General features: G+C 44.3%; 1 protein-coding gene across 4 annotated transcripts in view; it reads left to right on the top strand.

The window, feature by feature from the left end:
- ppfia2 (PTPRF interacting protein alpha 2) overlaps window positions 1-20,376 on the top strand; it is a 136,066-nt gene that overhangs the window by 76,428 nt on the left and 39,262 nt on the right. For all 4 annotated transcript variants that reach the window (XM_071905724.2, XM_071905725.2, XM_071905727.2 and 1 more), the window contains 2 exons: window positions 16,583-16,684; window positions 19,799-19,963. In XM_071905724.2, coding sequence (XP_071761825.1) covers window positions 16,583-16,684; window positions 19,799-19,963 — 267 coding nt within the window. The remainder of the gene's footprint in view (window positions 1-16,582; window positions 16,685-19,798; window positions 19,964-20,376) is intronic.

The raw sequence follows: 20,376 nt of genomic DNA, 5'->3' as shown, positions 1-20,376 counted from the left end.
CACAGTACGCTGGGGTATGGTGGGGTATAGGCCTAGACGTCTCACAGGACATCTTACATCTATGTGACAGGGAGATTCCTCCACCTGACTAAAGATTCCACATAGATATACAGGCACATATCCCACTATATTGCAAATATCAGAGTAGATAAAAGGGCTCAAACAAAACAAGAGCCAGTTTAAAGATGTGATCATTTTTACCACTTTTAGACTCTTCACAGCATAGCTTATCACATAAACTAACATTCCCCACTTCAAAATATGCTATTAGTGCGTCAGTGCCCTTGTTTGCCGTTACTCACTGAATGTGTGAATCTCGGACTGCAGCCCTGCGACGCTTGGCGATGCGAACCGAAACTGGGAGGAATTGTGCTATGTAGGCAATGTGGGGCAGGTGACGAGGAGACAGGAGGCTGGAGCGGTGCTGCTGTGAGGTAATCCTTCCTCCTGCGCCACCAAAGCCCCGTCCGAGCCCCAGCCAGGGCCGCGGCAAACAAAGCCTTCTGGGTGCTCTTTGTCACCGCGAAGACCAGCCCGAAGAGAAGGGCGCATTCAGAAGTGTTTTATTGTTGTGCGTTTGGAGGCTGAAGACGGATGCTGGAACTCCATCATGATTTGTGTTTTTTTGTGTATTTTTTCTATACATATAGAAAATATGTATAGTTTCTATATTTTTACTCGGAGCATTTATGTTTGTTTCCAATTGCATTGGGTTTGTATTATACAGTAGATGAGATATTGGTGTGGCCTAGTGGTTAAAGTGAGTATCCTGGAACTGGAAGGTCCCAGATTCAATCCTTGCAAGACCCAATGTGAAAGTGTCCTTGAACAAGACACTCAACCAATACCTGTCCACTCATTATAAGTCGCTCTGGAGAAAATGGTCAGCTAAATGCTTAAATTGTAATGTCATAGGAGACATGAATGCCTGTATCCATCCATTTAAGGATAGTCAACAACTAATACAGGTAGACTAGTCTGTGTTCCTCGCTCCATCCAATACCTGACTCCCCTAAGGTTCTGCCTGGATCTACAGGCTAAAATGAAGGTGCATTGCAAAAATGATCCATAGTAATTTAGTCAAGTATTAAGTCTTCAAACCTTAGTTTTCTTAAAACAAGTGATGAAATTTGGGTTGAAATAATTTCACTGGTTCCAATGCAAATGAGCTTGTTTCAAGAATTTTATTGAATCAAGTGTCATTTTCTTGATACTAGTGGAGTCATCTGCCAAATTCTGCCTTGTCACAACTGGAAAATTCCTGAAACAAGTGAAACTGCACAGGAAACAAGCGGCATTATCGCACCCCCGTTGGCAAAAATGCTCACTTATTTTAAAATGAAACTCAATGACTTGTTGTTATGATGAGGAATTGTTTTGCGGTGTGCAAAGGATCGAGCCAACAGAGCCCGATGAACCGTGAGCTGCCATTTACAAGCCAGAGAGCCGCTGAGTCTCGCCGCGCGTGAGCTTTGTGTCGCACCTTGATGGATGCTGCTTGTGATGGGACATCGGGGCCAAAAACCCAGGCAAGCGGGCAGAGCGCACATCTGGCCGCTCAGCCCCCGAGGAGCTCTGGGACATTAGCTGACCAAGGACGGTGTTCTCTGCTGGCGCACCTCACTCTGCTCTACAGCGCAGCACAAGACGGTGGCACATCATCTGCTCGGAGTGTGTGTATGTGTGCGTGTGCGTGTGTTGCATTCCTCTCCAAATTGCAATCAACTCTCTCCGGCTCCCAATCAAACCCCAATCCCAAGCAAAAGAAAGCTGCCTCATTAAGGTTCCTCAAAAACAACTCATTTTAGATTCAAAACATTTAAAAAAAAAGCTATTATCATCTATTATCATTACCTCCTAACGGAACCAATCAGACATTTATCGGTGTAATAAGAAAATTGATCACGGCGTTGAGTTGGTTGATGCGTGCAGTCGGCCCACGCGGGGCGGGGCGGGGCTGCGTGTTCAGCCTGTGGGTTGTGTGTTTTGCGTTCCCCCGGCCCCGCAGGTCCATCCACGTTTCCTTATCTCAGCACCTCTGCCCGCCCGCCGGCAGACGACATTATCATTCCATTCTGCCTGGCTCTGTGTTCATGTTTGATTTCTGCCTGACTAGACACACTCTCTCCCTCCCCCCCGCTGCGCCGCATCGGACGGAATAAAGGAATGAGTATGAGCTGGGTCTGTTTTGTAAACACGCGGCGACGGAGTGTCCCGAATTTTTCCATTTATGCGAACTTTATACGGACACAATGCGATTGTTCATTTGCAAGAGAAGGAGTTGTTTTGATCTGTGTGTGTGTGTGTGTGTGCTCTGAAGGCTGCTTCATGAGTGCAGGCTGACTCTCAGGTGGTCTCCTCCATGCTACAGACCTTTTATAAAATGCCAGAGATTCACAACAGCAGGCCTCCGACACTAATTCATTTTGAGCAGCGCCAGAGGCCATTTGACTTTCAGTGTTTACCTGCAGAGAGAGAGAGAAAGGGGGAGGAAATGTGTGTGTCCGTGTGTATCGGCATGTCTTCTCTTGTTAACTTCACTGCCAATCCAATGCCTACACTGTTTTTTTTGTCCATGTGAATATGCGATTAAATATAAATTGTCGGCGCGTGACATAACATGAAAACCTCAGTGTTTTCGTGTTCGCGGTTTGACCTTTAGACACCTACACTGCTGGTTCATGCTGCCCGGCAAGCCAGCATGGATGATACAGTAGTATATGGTGATGATATGGTAAGGTAGGGATATCTGAATCAGTTTTTGATCCGGTCTCGGCCGCCGTCGTCTCATCAAGAGCCGACGGGGAGCCTCGGATACGATCTCGCCACAGCCGTGATAGTCGTTCGAGTCCGTATAATTCACGTAGGACCGTCATGACGCGCCGCTGAGCTGAGTGCCCACAAGGCTCGGCAGGAGAGAGGGCTGGAGGAGAGCGATAACGCCGGTAGCACAAAGACAGCTCAGATGACTGGCTAAGACAAGACCGGGGGAAAAGAGACAGAGCTTTGTGTATATCAGACAGGTTTAATGATGACCTTATAGTCACCAGCCCCCCTAAGGCTTCTCTCATAGTTCTCCCATTTCCCAGGCGTCTGTGAGCGCTCTATTGGTGCGCCTGTTTAATTCAGGTAGAGCAGCAGTAGGATCCCGGTAGTTAGTCTGATTCCCACTGGGGCCACCCATGCAAAACAAATGTATAAAGCATCCTCCAAATGTCATATTTACAGTAGTCTGTCTTTTAGATCATGATCATTTGCACTTCCAAGCCAGAATGACTGCTCAAGCATATTTTTCATACCTGCAAAGCAATAATTGTTCATTGTAGAATTAAATTCCAGTCATGCAAGTAATGCAAACAAATTTCTGCCCACTCGCTGTTCTCTCCTGCAGTCTCTCGATGCGAGACTTCACCTTCCGAAATGCCATCCGCTGTCCAAAATGCTGAGACAGTAATTGCTCATTTGTGCCATTTGATATTTACAAGCCATTTAACTTTAATGGTGTGTCCAAGGCTAAATAGCTAGCTATAGCTGCACCACACACAACGTTTTATGGTTGACCATAAATTGCCATTGGAGATTATATGATCACCTTGATGGTTTGAGATGCGATTAGCCGATGTTATGCTCTCATTGGTGTCATCAAATTGTAGTAAACGTTAATGGATGAGTCTTAACATGCGTACCTAAGAAACAAATCCCCCCTGGAGGTCTATTGAGAGATTTTATTGAGCTGTATAAATCAAAGAGCAAAGTTTATCAGTGTCTCCGATGACTTGCAGTATAACTTTGACTGTATTCAGATGTGTCAGCATGTGATTATGGAAAGCCTGTCTAACGTCATCATACTTGTTGATCTATAATGTAATAGTCAAGAAATTGCACCTTGACTCAGACAGTGAACAGTTTGAGTGCTTCTGAAAATCATCTGCAAGACATGCTTACCTCCTATGAGGAGCTGCACTCCAAGAAATCACCTGGATGCTTTTTTCCCCCCACATTTCACAGAGGCAGTTAAGTTTTTTTCTATCTCTTTCCATTACTTTCTTTGACATATTTTTATCTTATCTTCTCTCTCGGCGATAAATCTTTATCCTATCTTACCTTATTTTCGAGGATTCTTCAATATAATCTTTGGGTTTCAGAGCGCTTTCGCTTTCAAGGGTCTGCGATTACGTGAAGGCCGGGTCCGGGTCAGTGGCCCAGAACTCACTGAGGATGAGAGATAGCCTTTTCAACAGCCTTTTCAGACAAAACACCTGGGCCACAGCGGAGGAGTGGAGAAGAAAAGGTCAAGGGTCAAGAAAGTACAAATCACTTATTTCGGGTCTGCTGCATTCGGTGGCAGTGGGAAGAGAGGGAACTACCTCTCACTGCCTAAGCTCTAAGATCTAGCTCTGTCTTTGTATGCTAGTGTCTCATATTCCCTCGTATTCCCTCCAGCACGTCTCACACTTGTCTGTTGTCAGTGATTTGCGTAGCCCTTTGTTGAGATTCCTATGATGAAGCTTTGGTTTTCCCTAATCTTACCAATCTTTTTCACATCGGCAACAACTGAACATCAGAGAGCGCGCTCGTTTGATGCACAGAGGGTGTTTTGTTTTTTCACGGCTGTCAGTGGATGTTATCTGCGTGGACACAGGGATTGAATCATCAACGCTCCAAAGCCCACCCTCTCCCCGCTGTAATCTGTCCAAATCCCACCACTTGTGTGATGAATTTTCCAAATGTGGCACCTCGCCCGCACCAAACGGCTCCGTTGCCTGGCTATCGGCCTCGCTAAAATTGCCGCGCTTATCTGGCGACCGGACTTTGATTTAGAACGCCGCGCCGGAGCCCGAGTTCCGCTTTCGCCTTCGTCTCCGCGCTCTTCATTCATCTGCCATCGCGGTGCATGTCTGACATTCGTTTCCCCCCCAATGCGTTTTTCTGGAACAGATTCGCCTCTACTCCTCCTGTTGCCGTAGAAAAGGCCTCTCATTATATTTCTGGCCCGCACATTAATCCTCTGAACAAATGTAAAGGAACTCTAATCCCATTTCCACTGCCGGTTCAGGACAGCTGAGCTAGAGTAAGTGGACATCGGGTCGTCGGCCATGAGAATCACCCACTCCTGCCGCACAAGGTGAACGGCAGTCACAGCACATCAAGCTGCTGTTGTGTCCCTGAGAAAGCCGTGGACTAAGACTGCTGTGTCCTTTGCTGCGCTCTGCTCTCTGTGGGTAATAGATGATGAATGGCCTGACATTTCCAGCCATGCTTGTTTGGGTGTTTCGCAGCGATATGCAGCCACGTTGCTGCCTGGACGCCCGATGATACTGGGACCAAATGAGAAGCGTGTGACAGAACATCACGTGGGAAACCGGAAGTGTAATGAAGATTTCGGACCTTTTGTAATATGGGCGTGGCATCGCCACGCATTGCAGTGGCATCAATCTATCACCATAACATGCAATGCACCTGTATGTGTCAAGTGAGAGCAAACATATTGCAGTAGGAATGGATTTGGGATAATGTCTTTCATAGCCTCGCTCTCATTTCCCCAATGCAAGCCAAATCATCCATCTTGAGAGGAGTCTTGTGCCTTCTCTACCTTGACCTTGCCCTCCGCAGAGACAAATCGTTACACACACACACACACATGTACACACATACACACACGCATGAGTCCAGGCAGATCCCTAATGTGTAAAAGGAGCTTGCTTCTCCTCTGCAGTGCTGACAGCATGTGTTGTTCCCTGTCTACAGTACAGCACACTATAATAGCTTTTCCTATTGTTTCTATGCCCTTAGAGACTGGGAGAGGGAGAGTGAATATCTAAAATTATTACAGTATATATCATGTAAGTCCTTCCCAGACATAGTATTTAAATTACCATTCTTGCTAGACAATGCAGGATTCCTTTCCCTTCTTTTCCAAGTCTTCGCTCACCTCTGTTCCCCCTGAGAGAGAACGTCTTTACTCTGAGACAAAACACAAAGGTAGAACCTGTTTGTCAGACTGGAGTTTCAAATATCCAAACATTTCTTGGAGGCAAAGCTGCTCTGGAGGCCGAAATATTATCATTGGTTGAGTTAAACCTCGATGGGCGGGGCCAAAGAACCACACAGTGCTTGAATGGCAAAGAAGAAATATGATAAAAAATATAAATGGCAATATAATCTTTTTTCAGCAGGCTTGCTAACTAGCTTGCCTACATAGCTATGGGCTAGTGTAGCTTGTTTGAACTTGGAAGGTCAGCTTGGCTAACTAGCTAACCTAGATAACTTAGTAATGCATGTTTTTCAGTTAGTAGCAAGAGCGTTAGGCTTCATAATATTAGCTACCTCCACTCTTAGTCCTTGCCTTTTTCACTGGACTTCAGTCTAATATTACTTAGCCAGAAAAACGTTGGCTCCGCCCACTGACGTTTTATTCATCCAATGAGATTATATCTGCCTTTGAGAAATGCTTGTATAACTAAAACTCCAATCTGCTACATGCACACCGCCTACACAACCCCCCCCCCCCACACACACACACACACACACAAATTGGTGACATGAACAAGCAAATGATTAGCAAGCAGAGTCTCAACAGTTTGTGGTCAACTGTGCTTCTTTGGCTCCACCTATCATGGTTTAACTCAACCAATGAGAGTATTTCTGCTCTGCTTCTAAGAAATGTTCATAGAACTAAAACTCCAGTCTGCATTTATACAGAGCTAGAAGGTAGAGATGGAAGATATTTTTCATCGCTCCAATCACTGCGTATTGTTTCTGATGAGAATAACCCCCATATCTCCCGGTGATTATGGTTATACTTGCTTCAGCAGGCGTACTTCCACTTGGCTAATCCTACGCAGAGATCAATGGCTTGGATTTTGGAGGTTAGAGGTTGGAAGCTGCAGGCAGCTGATGGTGGGGGGTGGAGGTTATGGGGGCGGTGCAGGTTCCCTTACAAAGGGGTTCGAAGAGATCAAAATTAGTTATTAGGGGCGCGAAGGGCAGTAAATCGCCGGGCTGTAATTTCCACTCTCAGATTTACGACTTGGCCCCAAGGGGCCTCTACAGTACAGAGACGACCCCTCTTAGCTCACCAACTAAAGGTCATTGTAAATCACCCCAACCCCCCCTCTTTCTCACTCTCTCATACACACACATGCACACAAACACTTCTAATGACCTTTACTTTCCTGATTTTTTGTAGGTGCAGTGTGTGTGTGTGTGTGTGTGGCCTATACACATGCCTAGACATGTGTCAGGGTGTTTTCTGTGGATGTGATCCATGTGTCTGCTGGGCTTTCCCCTTAAACGTGCCCACCTCCCATCTGTAAGTGGCCATTCTTCATTCTGCTGCTGTCTGCCTCTGTCTGGTCTAGCATCCCAGTAAAGGTTCCAGTGTAATGACCAGTCCACTGCCCTCATATACTTTTATCACAACAGTGTCACATAAAGCCTATTTTGTCAAGAGTAGAAACAGTTCATTGTCATTTTCAAGGACTGGATCTTGTATGTTCATTGTCTCGTCTAGCTCTCCATTACCACTGGGAGACCGGCTGTTTGACTATCCCATTCCCCAACTAATCACAGTCAATCAAGCTGAATAAAATCAATGCATTATTCAACCAAGAGAATTCAGTGGTTTCCCCTTATTCACGGCTGGCTCGTTGTAAGTTAATGGTTAATTGTGAATGATTAATTTGTGCAGGGTTCATTATGCATAAACGATCCACCTCTGGGTAGTGCCGTTAGATTTGATGTGTCTTTTTTAGAGGACATGTACAGCTTGTAAAGGAAAGAGATATAAAATCTGACAGGCATATTGCTTTATTGGGTTGAATGCATTTCTTGTGTTGGGAAAGTAATAAAAATACAATGTAGCGCTAGTGCATCTATATTGAGAAATCCTATGTCCTTTGGTTGAGCAGCTCTTTGAAGTTGTGATGGCTTCACAACCAGTCAGATCAAAGTGAGCCTCAAAATACTGGAATAGAGGCTCTAATATAGGATCTCCAGGTTATTTTACCCTGGTACTGTGGGACTGTACAGTATGGCAGCCAGATAGATGGTCAGATGAGTCAGTCAGTGTCCTTGTCCAAGGATCCATCTGGTGTTATTTTGACAGACACACATGGAGGGCAATCGCACGCCGCCTGGAGAGCCCCCACATTGTTAGAAGCACATAGGCTGCTGTTATAACACTTGTCGCCTATCTTCAGCGCACCGGTACGTTGCCATGAGGAAGAAGAGATGCTCGCACAGCACAGAGATGACCTTCTTGAATATTTAAAGCAGAGGAAATGAGCCTGCTGGCTGGGCAGAAACTCATGTGCAGCATCTATTCCTCAAGGTCTGCCTGGCTCCTCAGTGTCCAATAGTGTCCAAGAGCCTCTGTGACCCGACATTATTCATCAGCAAGATGTAGGCCAAGAATCCCAAGCCAGCAATAGTCCCAAATGGCTCTCTCTTTGTGTAGTATGGCTGTATAAGAGACTGGGTTAGACCAATATATCAGTTTCTATATATTACTAGGCGATATTGGCCTTTTATTGAGAATCACATATGGGTCACATATAATCACATATAAGTCAATGTCGTCCACCTCTAATATGATGGAGGTTCCTGGAGGTGTCAGTCTGTAAAAACTACAATGAAACCTGCCTCAGTTTGCCTTAAGGAGCTGCTAACCCACCTAAAAAATGATTTGTATGGGTTTCAATGGAGTTTTATTGTCCCACGATGGTCTAAATGCTGTTTCGGGGGCTTTTCCACCCAGTCAAAAATAAAATTCTTTGGGATAAACTGCATACTTGTATTTTGGGGGAATTTGTTGCATGAAAATGGTCAAGATATTATTCAAGATTATAAAAACTGGCACAAAATATCGGTATCTGAATCGGCCTCCATCCTACTCAAGCTTTCTGATCCACATCATTGCTCTTGGAGAGATATCAGTCAGATACCAGTCAGTTCACTTTGAATTCAAGTAATTCAGAAAGGTGATAATGCACAATATCAAAACTGGAGATCTTTTGCCATAAAAAGGTTCTTCTCATTATATTCATTTTGTAAAGACCTTATTGAAGAAGTCTCAACCTATTATTGTGCAAATGGAAGTGTCATTTTACTTTGAGACGAGTGGATTGAATGTGGCTTGACCCAACCTTGATATCAACAACATGCAGGTTATTACAGGGCTTTAGGTTATCATAGAGCCTTTGCATGTTTGAATGTTGAATGTTGAAATGATCAGGTTCAGTGCAGCGTCACTCTGCAGCTTGAAATGCACCCTGTGTAGACATTTTTGGGCTGTGGGAAAGGCAGTGTTCATATTGATAGTAGGAGGTTCATCTCATCATTTATTTATGAATTCCTGCTGCCGTGTCCTCTCTTTGGTCTCACACTGTAAATATAACACTGTTTATCAAATATTAAAGACCTACAGTTGGGGCTTTCTGAAACTTGTTGTATTTGAAGGAATACAAATGTTACAGAAGGCATCTGTTTATAGCTTATTGCTCATTATCTGGTGCTTTCCCAGAGTGTTCTTTGGTACAGCAAATTACAGTCACGATGCATTCAGAAATAGCTCCTTTTGCTTTTTCAAAGTTTGTTGTTTTGCGAAAGCTGTCACAATTTGTCTAATTAATCCATTGGAAGGGTATCTGGAGGTTATAAACTCCGACTTGTTTTTCAATCTTATTTGTCTCATCTTAGGCTATTTAGAGTGGGTGGTTTCAGAGGTTTCAGTCAATTTTAGTTTTCATCATCCATTCCTGCTAAAAGATTCCTGCAGCTTGCCTGTGGGAGATGGAGGTGGTTTCATCACATGGATGGCTTTTTGTGGAGCGGCTCTCTGTATTTTACTCGGTGCATCAGCATGCCGTCAATCACACCACCGCATCTCTGTCTCTTCTTCCAGGACTGATGCACAATTGCCGGGTTTTGTTTTAGGCTGGTAGCAAGACTCTCTCCTGACACACACTCTCACACACACGCCTACAAACCCGGCTCCATTTAAAAAATGTAGCGGCTGTTGTGATTTTGCCCGGCAGTTGGGAGGAAGCCTTGTCCCCCATTTCATTTAGAGTTCACCTTCTAGGCAGCCGCCATACTTACACACACACACACACACACACACACACTACCTGACATATTGCAGCGCTAGGCAGTTTGCCCAGGTAATGAGAAGAGGGGGAGAAGAGGGAGGTGGGGGACAGTGCTGTACTACAGGGTCCAGTAGTTCATGGGTAAAAGAGTGCTAGAGCAAAACCCCGGCTCATCCAAGTGGACTTATTCTTCCCAGCTGTTGGAGCGGACTATAAAATAAAGTGGTGACACCTGATCAAAACGACCTTGGATAACATCTATGAAGAAGTGCACAGACAGACACACCGCACATGTCATTAGACACAGCTCGCACTGTGCAGATGCTCGTCTCCCTCCTCATCCTGCAGTCCACGCAGCAATCAACACCTCCTAATTATCATAAACCACAGCTCGGCAATCGGCGGGCAACTCAGGTGCCACCGCTCACAGCTGGGCAGCAGTTGGCAACATCCAGGAATGCCGGCGTTCCTCTTCTCACTTCCCCCGAGGGAGCTCTGGAATGACCCCAGGGTCTACCGTGTGTGTGTGTGTGTGTGTGTGTGCCCTACCTCCGCTCTGCTCGTAAAGCCACAGCAGATGTGAAAAGTCCACTTTAAGTGATGTGTTGAGGATGCTCTGTCACGCAAGCCTGGCATGTGCATTTTTACTATATATATATTCTCTCTCTCTCTCTCTCTCTCTCTCTCTCGCGCTCTCTCTATTTCCACCATTGTGCATTCAGCCATTCACTTTTTCCCCCCTCCTACCTATCTTCCCTCTATCCTTCTATCCATTTTCAGGTTATTTATGAGAGCGGGGCCTGAACGCGGTGTTTCTTGGGAATTCGATTTTACCGAGTTGTGTTTTCCTTCAGAGACACAGTAAAAATAAATATCACTGAATGGAGATTTGCTTCCATTTGGTGGATTTTCCAAGTCATGAATAATTCGGCGTGGCCAGGATATTGGGAGCTCTGGTTGAGCATGGTGGTTTATGAGTTGTTTATATACAGCAAATTATATATGTGATTATGTTGCCAGTAACCTGTAAATATAGGGACAGGGATGAGGTGCTTGTGCTGCTGAATTGCAAATATGTCAAGGTTGTAGAAATTCAAACAAGCAAGCTGGGGTAGGTTGGCTATGTAGCAATGTTTCCATCCAACTGTCAAGCGGATTTTAAGCAAACTTTTGAAATGTTCCAAAATAATATTCATAATTTGCATAAAAATACTTGCATGGAAACCCAGCTATTGCCTTTCCTTATGTTTTAGTTTATCAGAAAGTCTATTCTATGTTTGGTCCTAGATGACCTGAGAGCAGCCGTTAGAAATTCATTAGCTAGTTGGTTCTTGAAGTCTTATCTGGTCTCAGTTGGGAGCGTTGCCTGTCTGAGCATGCCATGTGACGCTTCCAAGATTATCACACTCCCTGCTAGCCTGTGTGTGTGTGTTCGAGGGCACGTGTGTGTGTTTGTGTGTGTTTGCGTCTGTGTAAGGCTTGGCTCGAGACATTGACTAGGTGACAAAAGATGGAGAGGTTAATTAAAGAGGGTGTCAGGATGCTAGACGGAGGGCGAGGGGTTACGAAAACAAACAAATCCCACAGCATCCGGTTTCCCTGTAAATCATTCGGGCGCAGGAGACTCTCTGTGTGACGGAGAGATAGTTGCATTAGTTTAGAGCGGCGATTTAGAGGAAGTTCTTGAAGTCGCCGTGTTATATGAGATTTTGTTTCAGCGGGGCCCATAATCTGTCTCGGCCCTGACAGTGTGGCCTTTCGGAAGAGGCGGCGTTTAAAAGCATTTCCCAGCCACTTGGGCCGCAGCCATTTCTTTCGCTCGGCTCTAAAAGAAAGGATTGCGCTGCGGAGAGAGAGTAGTGTAGTCAAATGCGGAGAGACTCGAAGCGTACCGGGGACTGTTAGGTCTCATAAGCATTAAAGCAAATGGTGCAATCTGCAGAAGGGCTTTTTCTAAGGAGGAGGTGACCGTGATTAGCTACATTCCTCTGGGAGAGAGATTTATGAGCGCTAAGCTTCTTCTTTTTTGTGTCTGACCTACTGTACACGCCAAGTTTGGGAAAGAAAAAAAGTCTAGTGAGGCAAAGAGGTAGAGTATATTCTATAATGACAGAAGAGCTTAATTTATGGATCACTACCAAGAAATGAAACTTTAATGATACCCATGGGGAAATTGAATTGTTTTAGCAGCAAAAGAATAATAGGATACAGCAAAGAAAAACTAGAATATAAATATGAATATAGCAACCTAACCTAACTGCATATTTAAGGATGCTATCATGGTCTCAGTAATTACAACAACATGATCCAAATCTAGCTCGACTCTGGATCAAGGCTCTTCTGTCACGCCGATGTGGTTTCCAAGCCGGCACTTTCTTCCCCTCTGCCGTTGCCGTGGTAACAGCTGGGTCGTGACAGCTGACCTGATCTTGTTGCTAATCTAGTTGTTAACTCAACAGGCCCTTTTCTCGAATAGCCACATTTGACCTTACAGACTAACCTCTGGCTTTTTGACTTTTGTAGACTAACTACAGTGAGGCATGTGTTGGTGTTCACAGGTCAAAGGCTGCATCTTGGCCTGGTTTTCTCTGGCTGGTGTTGAATGGTGGGTGATAATGTGAAATGTGTTACACTAGTTTTACTGCTTTTCCCAGTTATCAGAAGTGTAACAAATTAAGAGTACTATTAATTTCAGTACTAATAATACAGTTTCCCTGATCTTTTCTTTGTCTTATTTTTGAAGGGAAGAGAGGATGCAGTCGCCGGTTTTAGGGGTGTAAGGAATTATTGCTTCCAGGGAGTAATAAGTAAAGTAATAACATTACTTTAGTAATGAGTGATATATGAATTTTTGGAGTAATGAGGCCAACACTGGTGGCCTAATGCAGAAGCAGAAGTATGAGACAGTTTATTCCTCATATCAGGAATAGCTGCGTTCACACCTGCCTGCCACTCCAAGGGGAAAGTTGCAATAGCACTCGGCAGTGATCTACTTGGAAATGTACCTGAGTTAAAGATGTTGTAATGCAAGATCCCAAGGCCTCTGATCCTGATCTTTGTAGATGGGATGGCCGACCCGCTATTAGTGACTGTGGTCCTATTCTGGTAAAGATCTGAGAGAACCATGACCAAACCCTGCTGCCCTCTGGGATTTCACGCAAAGCCCACAGGGAAGAGGCTCCAGATCTGTCGTAAACGCTCTTCCTCTGCCTACCCTGCTTGTTGAGAAAGCAGACCTAAACTCCAGTCTTTGATCGCAGGAATAAATCCACTTGACTTTTCAAATTGTTCAGTCATAATACAGAGTGAGGGTTAGGGATTATCAGTTTGTGTGTGTGTCTCTGTGCAGAGGATTTGTCGCTCTATAAGGTTCTACAGTACATTGCTTGAGGATTTGGTGTGCTACAGTAGCAATGAGACACAATATTGCCTCGCTCCCTTGAGTTTGTATGTAACACTGAGCTATTATCCATGACCCTTGAAGGGCAGATGGTATATAGATTCAGACTTACAAAGTGAAGTCAGACAGTTGTATTAAGCTGACTAGCTTCAAGAAATAATGGAGTTACAGCAGAGAAAACTGACATCAATATTTACATGGCGTTCCATATCTTGAAGGTTGTTTTGAGATGTAAACATGTATTCTTGCGGTTTGGACTCTATGCATTTTCCCAGCTACAATTACAGGACATGAGTGAAGAAAATCAATATAACCTGAGTTCCATTGTCCTTGAAGGGCGTATCATTGTATTTTCAATTCCCACAATTCTCTCCCACACATTTTCCCTTTTTTTTATGACTCTGAAACTGTGTGTCAATCAGCCACAGAGCATGCGCGTTATCGTGTCACATTAACTCGCTCGAAAATTAAAATAGAACCTCGACTCCTCCCGTCATTCAAGTGTCACCTCGGAGACAGCTGATTTCTTTTTACCTGCCTGGCGTGACCCACTCCAAAGACACGTCTGCTTAGACTACGCTTAATTTAGACTCGGCTGACAGGGACAAAGGTTTGAAGTCATTCTGAGCGGCAGGCTGCCGGTTGCTCCTATGATGGTTGTTTACCAGAATGTTATTGTCATGGGCATAGCACAGAATCCCTAAGAGAGTTTGTCGCTAAAAAGTTAGTTTAGGGAAACAACAGTGCCATACATTATTGGAAGACTTTCCTTGTTTGGGTCTGAGGGACATCTGGGGGCTAATGGCGGATCGTGGAGGGGACCAGCCGGACCCTCTGGCTGTAATTGGTGCGTGACTGTAGCCCAGTCACATTTCAATTCTGTTGTCATTATCCGTCTGCAGAAAAATAGACTGAGAGGGAAAGAGAGGCAGAAGCTGCTGCCCTGGCATGCAGAGACCAAGGCAATGTCATGGCAGGCTGGTATATTTAGTGTATTCAAATAGAGCATAATTTAAAGTTGTTATGTTCTGCCTTATTGCACAAAAGTTTAGCATTCCTCCGCTGGTACTGGTTATTTTACTGTTTGGGAACGGCCATTAGGCAGTAGCAGTACTTTGACTGCTTCTGTGCAACTTTACATCACGGTTGGTAATAACTTAAATTTTAGTGCAAAATACATTTACACTAAACTCAGAGACAGAGCTGCTCTGGAGACAGAAATAGTCTCATTGAGTTGAACCTCAATGGGCGGAGCCAAAGAAGCAGTTTTGGAGCGCAAGTTAGCTAACTGGCATTCAAAACACCCAAGATGTTGGAAGGTCAGCAGCTAGCTAACTAGTTTACCTAGGTAGTTACAGGCTAGTATGGCTTGTTTGAACTTGGAAGGTCAGTTAGGCTAACTAGCTAACCTAGATAACTTAGTATTAACTAGATAGCATTGTTTTCAGTTAGTAGCAAGAGTGCTAGGCTTCATAATATTAGCTCCTCTTACCCCTTGCTGTGGTTCTTTTGCTCCACCTATTGGGATTTAACAACCAATGAGATTATTTTTGCCTCCAGAGCAGCTCTGCCTCTTGAGAAATGTAGAACTAAAACTCCAGTCTACCATACTAAGGCAACTGTCACTGCATCGGAAACCGCAGCCATACAGTCTGTCTTGTCAGTTGTCCCTAATGCCATGCTTGGTTTGTAGTTCTGCTCCATAGCCGATACAAAGCACAATCCTCTCAGTCCTGCCTTCATCTTGCTTAGTGCTGTCACTCAGTAGTCCTGTCTAAGCCCACTACGCCTGGCCCTGCGCCCACACCGCTGTATAGAGCCAATCCTCTTTGCTGCTTTCATACACAGATTACCATTAGCACGTTCAATCCTCTCTCTCATTGTCCAGTGGGTTTACACTTTTTTCCAGAAGTAATGTCAGGGTTGACCTGTTCTTGGTCAAATTCCTTTATTATAGAGTAAGAACGTAAGAAATCCTTTATGCTGCACTGAATAACAGAATCATTATCTTCCCACACATGAGTAAGACTTAGCCTACTGTATTTCACTTGTTTAGCTGTTTTGATATGCTTTGTATGGCTGGGAAACTAAGCACAAAGCAGTGGTTGTATTTTGTAGTGTGCTGTTTTGCATATTTTTGTGCTTGCCAGAAGGGCAAACATGTACATCTGCGTTTGTCGCTAAGGGACTGTAATATTTTCAGGGGTCGTTTTTGAACCGCGCATGTCTGAAACGCCTGTGGTAGTAACCTGAATGTTTTTTCTGTTGCGTTTTAATGCGACCGGATCGCCTTTGGGTTATGTTTACAAGAAAATCTCACTCTGTCAGGCTGAGGTGAATTCCTGTCCCTCCTCATGTCACTGCTGCTGTAGTAGAAGAGATTAAAATGTGGACAAGTTTATTTTGTGAATGGCAATGATGTGGTCTAAATCATGTGCCAACCTAATTGTATACTAAGTAATATGGCACCTCATTCATTCATTTTAAAAGGAGTGCCTTCCTAAAATGTTGAGTAGAGGGGAGACTAGTTTGTCATGTATTATTGAAGTATGGGTTGAAAAGCTTAGAAAAATGACATATTGGTTTGTATACTTGCAGTGAATGATGCAGATGATATTCCTATATATCTGCATTTGTGGTGTTATACTGCAGCAAGAAAATGGCCAATTTTTGATTAGAGGTTGAATGGAATTACTGTAATTCATCATTTTGCTTGAATAAGCTAAGATCATGCTAATCATTTGTAACTTTTGAACTATATAAGATAGAAACACAGGGTTTGGATCATTGTTTTTCAATTAAATCCTCTATTGTTGAATCATTTTTATTGGCCCTTGAATGAAATAAGGGATATATGTAGGTGGACACCCTACCTGTTGTTTATTGTAAATGGGCTTACTCCTTTGTTGAGGATGTACAATGGTAGGCCTTGCTAAGCTAGATGAAGATTCATCACTCTTTACATTGTGGTACCTACCTAGCGATGATGTTGCCTTATGTTGTATTACATCACCATGGAGGGATGTTGCAGAGTATTGTATGATGCTGACCTATCCTGATCCTCCATCTTCTTCTTCTTCTTGTTGCCCAGGAGTTTGCAGCGCTGACCAAGGAGCTGAACGCCTGCAGGGAGCAGCTGCTGGAGAAGGAGGAGGAGATCTCTGAACTCAAGGCTGAGAGGAACAACACCCGGGTGAGTGGAGCTCTGACACGCTCGCACATGCAGGCATGAACACACACCTGTTCATTACACCTGTTTCATTGACTGACTGACTGACTGATTCACTCCCTCACCTATGGCTTAACATACTTTCCATACTGCCTCTGATTATTGGTCAGAATAGTTCTCTAGCCACTAGAAGCATTTTGATGAAGCTTGCCTCAGTTGGTTGCCCTGCAACTGATTCAACATGACAATCGCCTGTGGTATTCAGTGAGTTCTGTGCCCAGCCAGCCAATCATCACTGTTGTTTTGACATTTCCAACAACAGTTCTTAGTCCAGCAAAACCAGATCTATTCTTGGGGATAAAATTGGTGATGGTGCTTAGAGTGTTTCTCTTCATATCCCCTCTTAAATTTGCATTTATCTGCCGCAGTTTCTCTCTAAAGTTTCGCAACTTCCCCAAAATGTCCATGTCCGTGGGCTTGAGCAAAAAGACTGCTGCAGACTCCGATAGACAGTGTCTTGAGAATGCGAGATATCTGGTGGGTATGTTTTAAGGCTCTAGAAGCACTGAAGCAACCATGTGCACTGTCTGTTTCCAATGCCCAGGCATACCTCATTAGCTCCCAATATTCTGGCTGAGCATTTTTCCACTTACTCGACATGGATGGCTGCTCAACAGGAAAACTAAGTCCAAATAGCACTGATGCCCTGCAGTGTCCAGTGCAGACTATTTGGAACAAGAACCGAAAACATTAGAGGGCCAACTCAAATTTGTGGAGCTGAAGTCCTGTATCTTTAATAAAAACCTTTCGTTTTAAAGGAGTAAGCAGACGCTGCTATTGACAGATAAGACTGTGTTTTCCATCCCAGTGCTGATTAAGTGTGGATTTACAGTGGTGTTCTGTCTGTCTCTGGGTGCAGGCTGGCTTCCAGAGAAGCCAGAAGATTTTAGCACTGCAGAGCGAGAGAGAGAAAGAAGGGGAAGGGAGAGAATGGGGTGAGGAGCAAGAAAAGAGGGAAGGAGGAAAGTCATTTTCACTCTCTCACTTCATTATCACCTTGAATCCTCCAATGGGCAATTACCAGCCAAACTTTAATTAAGCTTGGTTTTGTCGCTGTTAGGGCTTTAAAAGTTAATAATTAAATCTTTTAAGGCGTGTGCAGGCAGTCAGTGGACTGAGGAGCTGACAACAGAATTGATGACAGTGGAACGCTAGGTTACTTTGGCGAGTTGTTTTGGATAAGCATCACAACTAAATGACTTGCATGTAAATGCATATTTATTCTAGACTCAAAACTGGTGCAGAGACACGATAAGAAAGAATTGGGGGGAGAGAGAGCAACAGATAGAGGATGGAAAGAGTGATTGAACAGGAGGAGAAGACTGGGACTGTTGCCTGTTATTATTCTGAGGGCGTTAGCTGAGGCAGAACTGAGGCCAAGTGTTCACTTTCTGATTGATTAAATGGTAGGCGTTTTGGTGTGCGTGCGTGCGTGTGTGTGTGTGTATGTATGTACCCATGATGGCTACTGATGGCTGCTGATGGGGCTCTCAGTCTGCTGCCAGCCCCTCATGCACTCAAGGACGGTGGGACAGGGGAACAGACGACGCTCAGTCCCCCTCCGACATCACAGTCTAGACTACTCAGTCAGCATGTTTGTCTCACCGCTCAGGGTGTCTGACAGTAAAGAGCTCAGACACGGTGCTTACCTTTAGACGCCCGCCAAAACTCATCTTTGCAATCTGCATCTGCAATGACTGATGGGCATTATACTCCTTTATGTAGGGGTCAGAGTTGTATCACAGCAAACTGTAGTTTTTCTAGTACTGGATGTGGGGAAATGGATGATGAGGATGGGGAAACTGAGCAGTAAATCAACAGTCCACTAGTGACGCTTTTGCAGCCTTCTCTTCCCCTCCTGCTATCACAAACAAAGAGGAATATATAGGAGAATATATAGTAGAGGGTTAATTGGGTTTAGGTGCCATTCGATCTCTCATCAGACCCTTCTATGTCCCTTCTTTTGCTTAGTAAGGACCTTGGTGGTCTTTCCTAAAAAGGCATGCAGCATGAATGACTGTTTTTGTTCACCAGTGATGCCAGTGGGAACTGGATTTCCTAACCAGTGGTGAACCACAAAATACATATTATCCAGCCGCAGCTTTATCGGGCGCCCTTTAGCGGGAGATGTTTAGGCTAGTGAAGCGTAGTTATGTCAGGGTTGAAGTGGCTGCTTAAGGAGGATCAGGTTTTTCTAGGAAAGAATGAGGTGATTGTTTTGAGGCAGGCTCCCAAGGCTCCGAAACTGACGCTGTACCCTCTTAGCAGATCATTATCACTGGGGTGTTGTGCTATATTGTGTTGGATGGAGGGGATGGAGTGTTGAGATCTGCATTAGTAGCCTATCATGAGCCTGCAGTGTCTCCAGGATGCAGAACGAATGAGGAAAAAATCAGATGTGAAAGCAGATCATCTTTTACTCTTGTCTCATAGCTGAACCTGAGCAAAAAAAGTCTGTGAATAGTCTTTTACCTCTGCAGCCAGACTTGTATTCTCTCTTCCAAACACACCATGGTTGTTTACTCTCACTGGTTTTATCATAGTTCCCTTCATTGCTAGAAGTTAGCTCCTCCAGCTCCTACCTCTCTCCTCCGTCCTTGGGATGCTTTCTACTGGCAATTGATTTGGCATGCTACCTAGCAACCCATATTAGCATAATCCCTTTTGTGCACTGTCCAGAGGATTGCAATTGCTTTTGAGTAGAGGTATTGTTGAAATTGATTTTTGCATTGTTCGTGCCTTTACACTGCGGAGGCATTACAACTGTGCAGTACTTTTTCCCAAAAGGTTTTTGACAGCGAAATGGACAAGCCGCTACATTTTTTCCCATATGGTTATTCAGCTTTGACAAGAGATTTACCACAGAAGAACTCATTGCAGTATAATGATTGGCTTGGCATTCATTTCACTGAGGGTAACACCTTTTCATATTGCGTCAGTGCATCGTGATAAGATGGATTGGGTTGTGACTGTGATAACAAATAAATGCAACTGACAATTTGTAACAATGTGGATGACGATGATGATTGCGATGTCAAAGATGATGATTGTGACTGTCTCTCTGATCTGTCTCTTTAGCTACTGCTGGAGCATCTGGAGTGCCTGGTGTCCAGACACGAGCGGTCACTTCGTATGACAGTGGTGAAGCGGCAGGCCCAGTCTCCCTCGGGGGTCTCCAGTGAGGTTGAGGTCCTCAAAGCACTAAAATCCTTGTTTGAACACCATAAAGCTCTAGATGAGAAGGTAAGTCTGCCTCTATTAGCATATTGTATCACCTTATGTCTAAGTGTCAGCTTTAGCAGGACCTAACCTTTAAAAGCCCATTTACACCTGGAATTAGAATGTGTCTCCTCTCTCTGGATATATGATTTAATTGAATTACAGTTACAACAAACGTTAAAATGTGTCTCCAGTGTACACACTGAAATCTTTCCCTCGCAAAGCACAGATTTCCACTCATGAAATAAAATTAACAGTAAAGATGTTGTCTGAATTGATCCCCAATCACAAGTATACTGAAAATCCATTTTTCACAATATGTCAGTATGTGATCTGCCTGCCACCTGTTTGATTTGCATGTGCATCCAGGTTGCACATCCTATAGTGTAGGTTTATGTCAGGTTAGGAGGTTGCTATATGTAGATTGGAGGAACATT

Source organism: Centroberyx gerrardi, chromosome 24 (assembly GCF_048128805.1).
Source record: "Centroberyx gerrardi isolate f3 chromosome 24, fCenGer3.hap1.cur.20231027, whole genome shotgun sequence".
NCBI classification, from domain to species: Eukaryota; Metazoa; Chordata; class Actinopteri; order Beryciformes; family Berycidae; genus Centroberyx; species Centroberyx gerrardi.
Note: the sequence above shows the minus strand (reverse complement) of the source record. Positions and strands in the feature narration are given on the sequence as shown.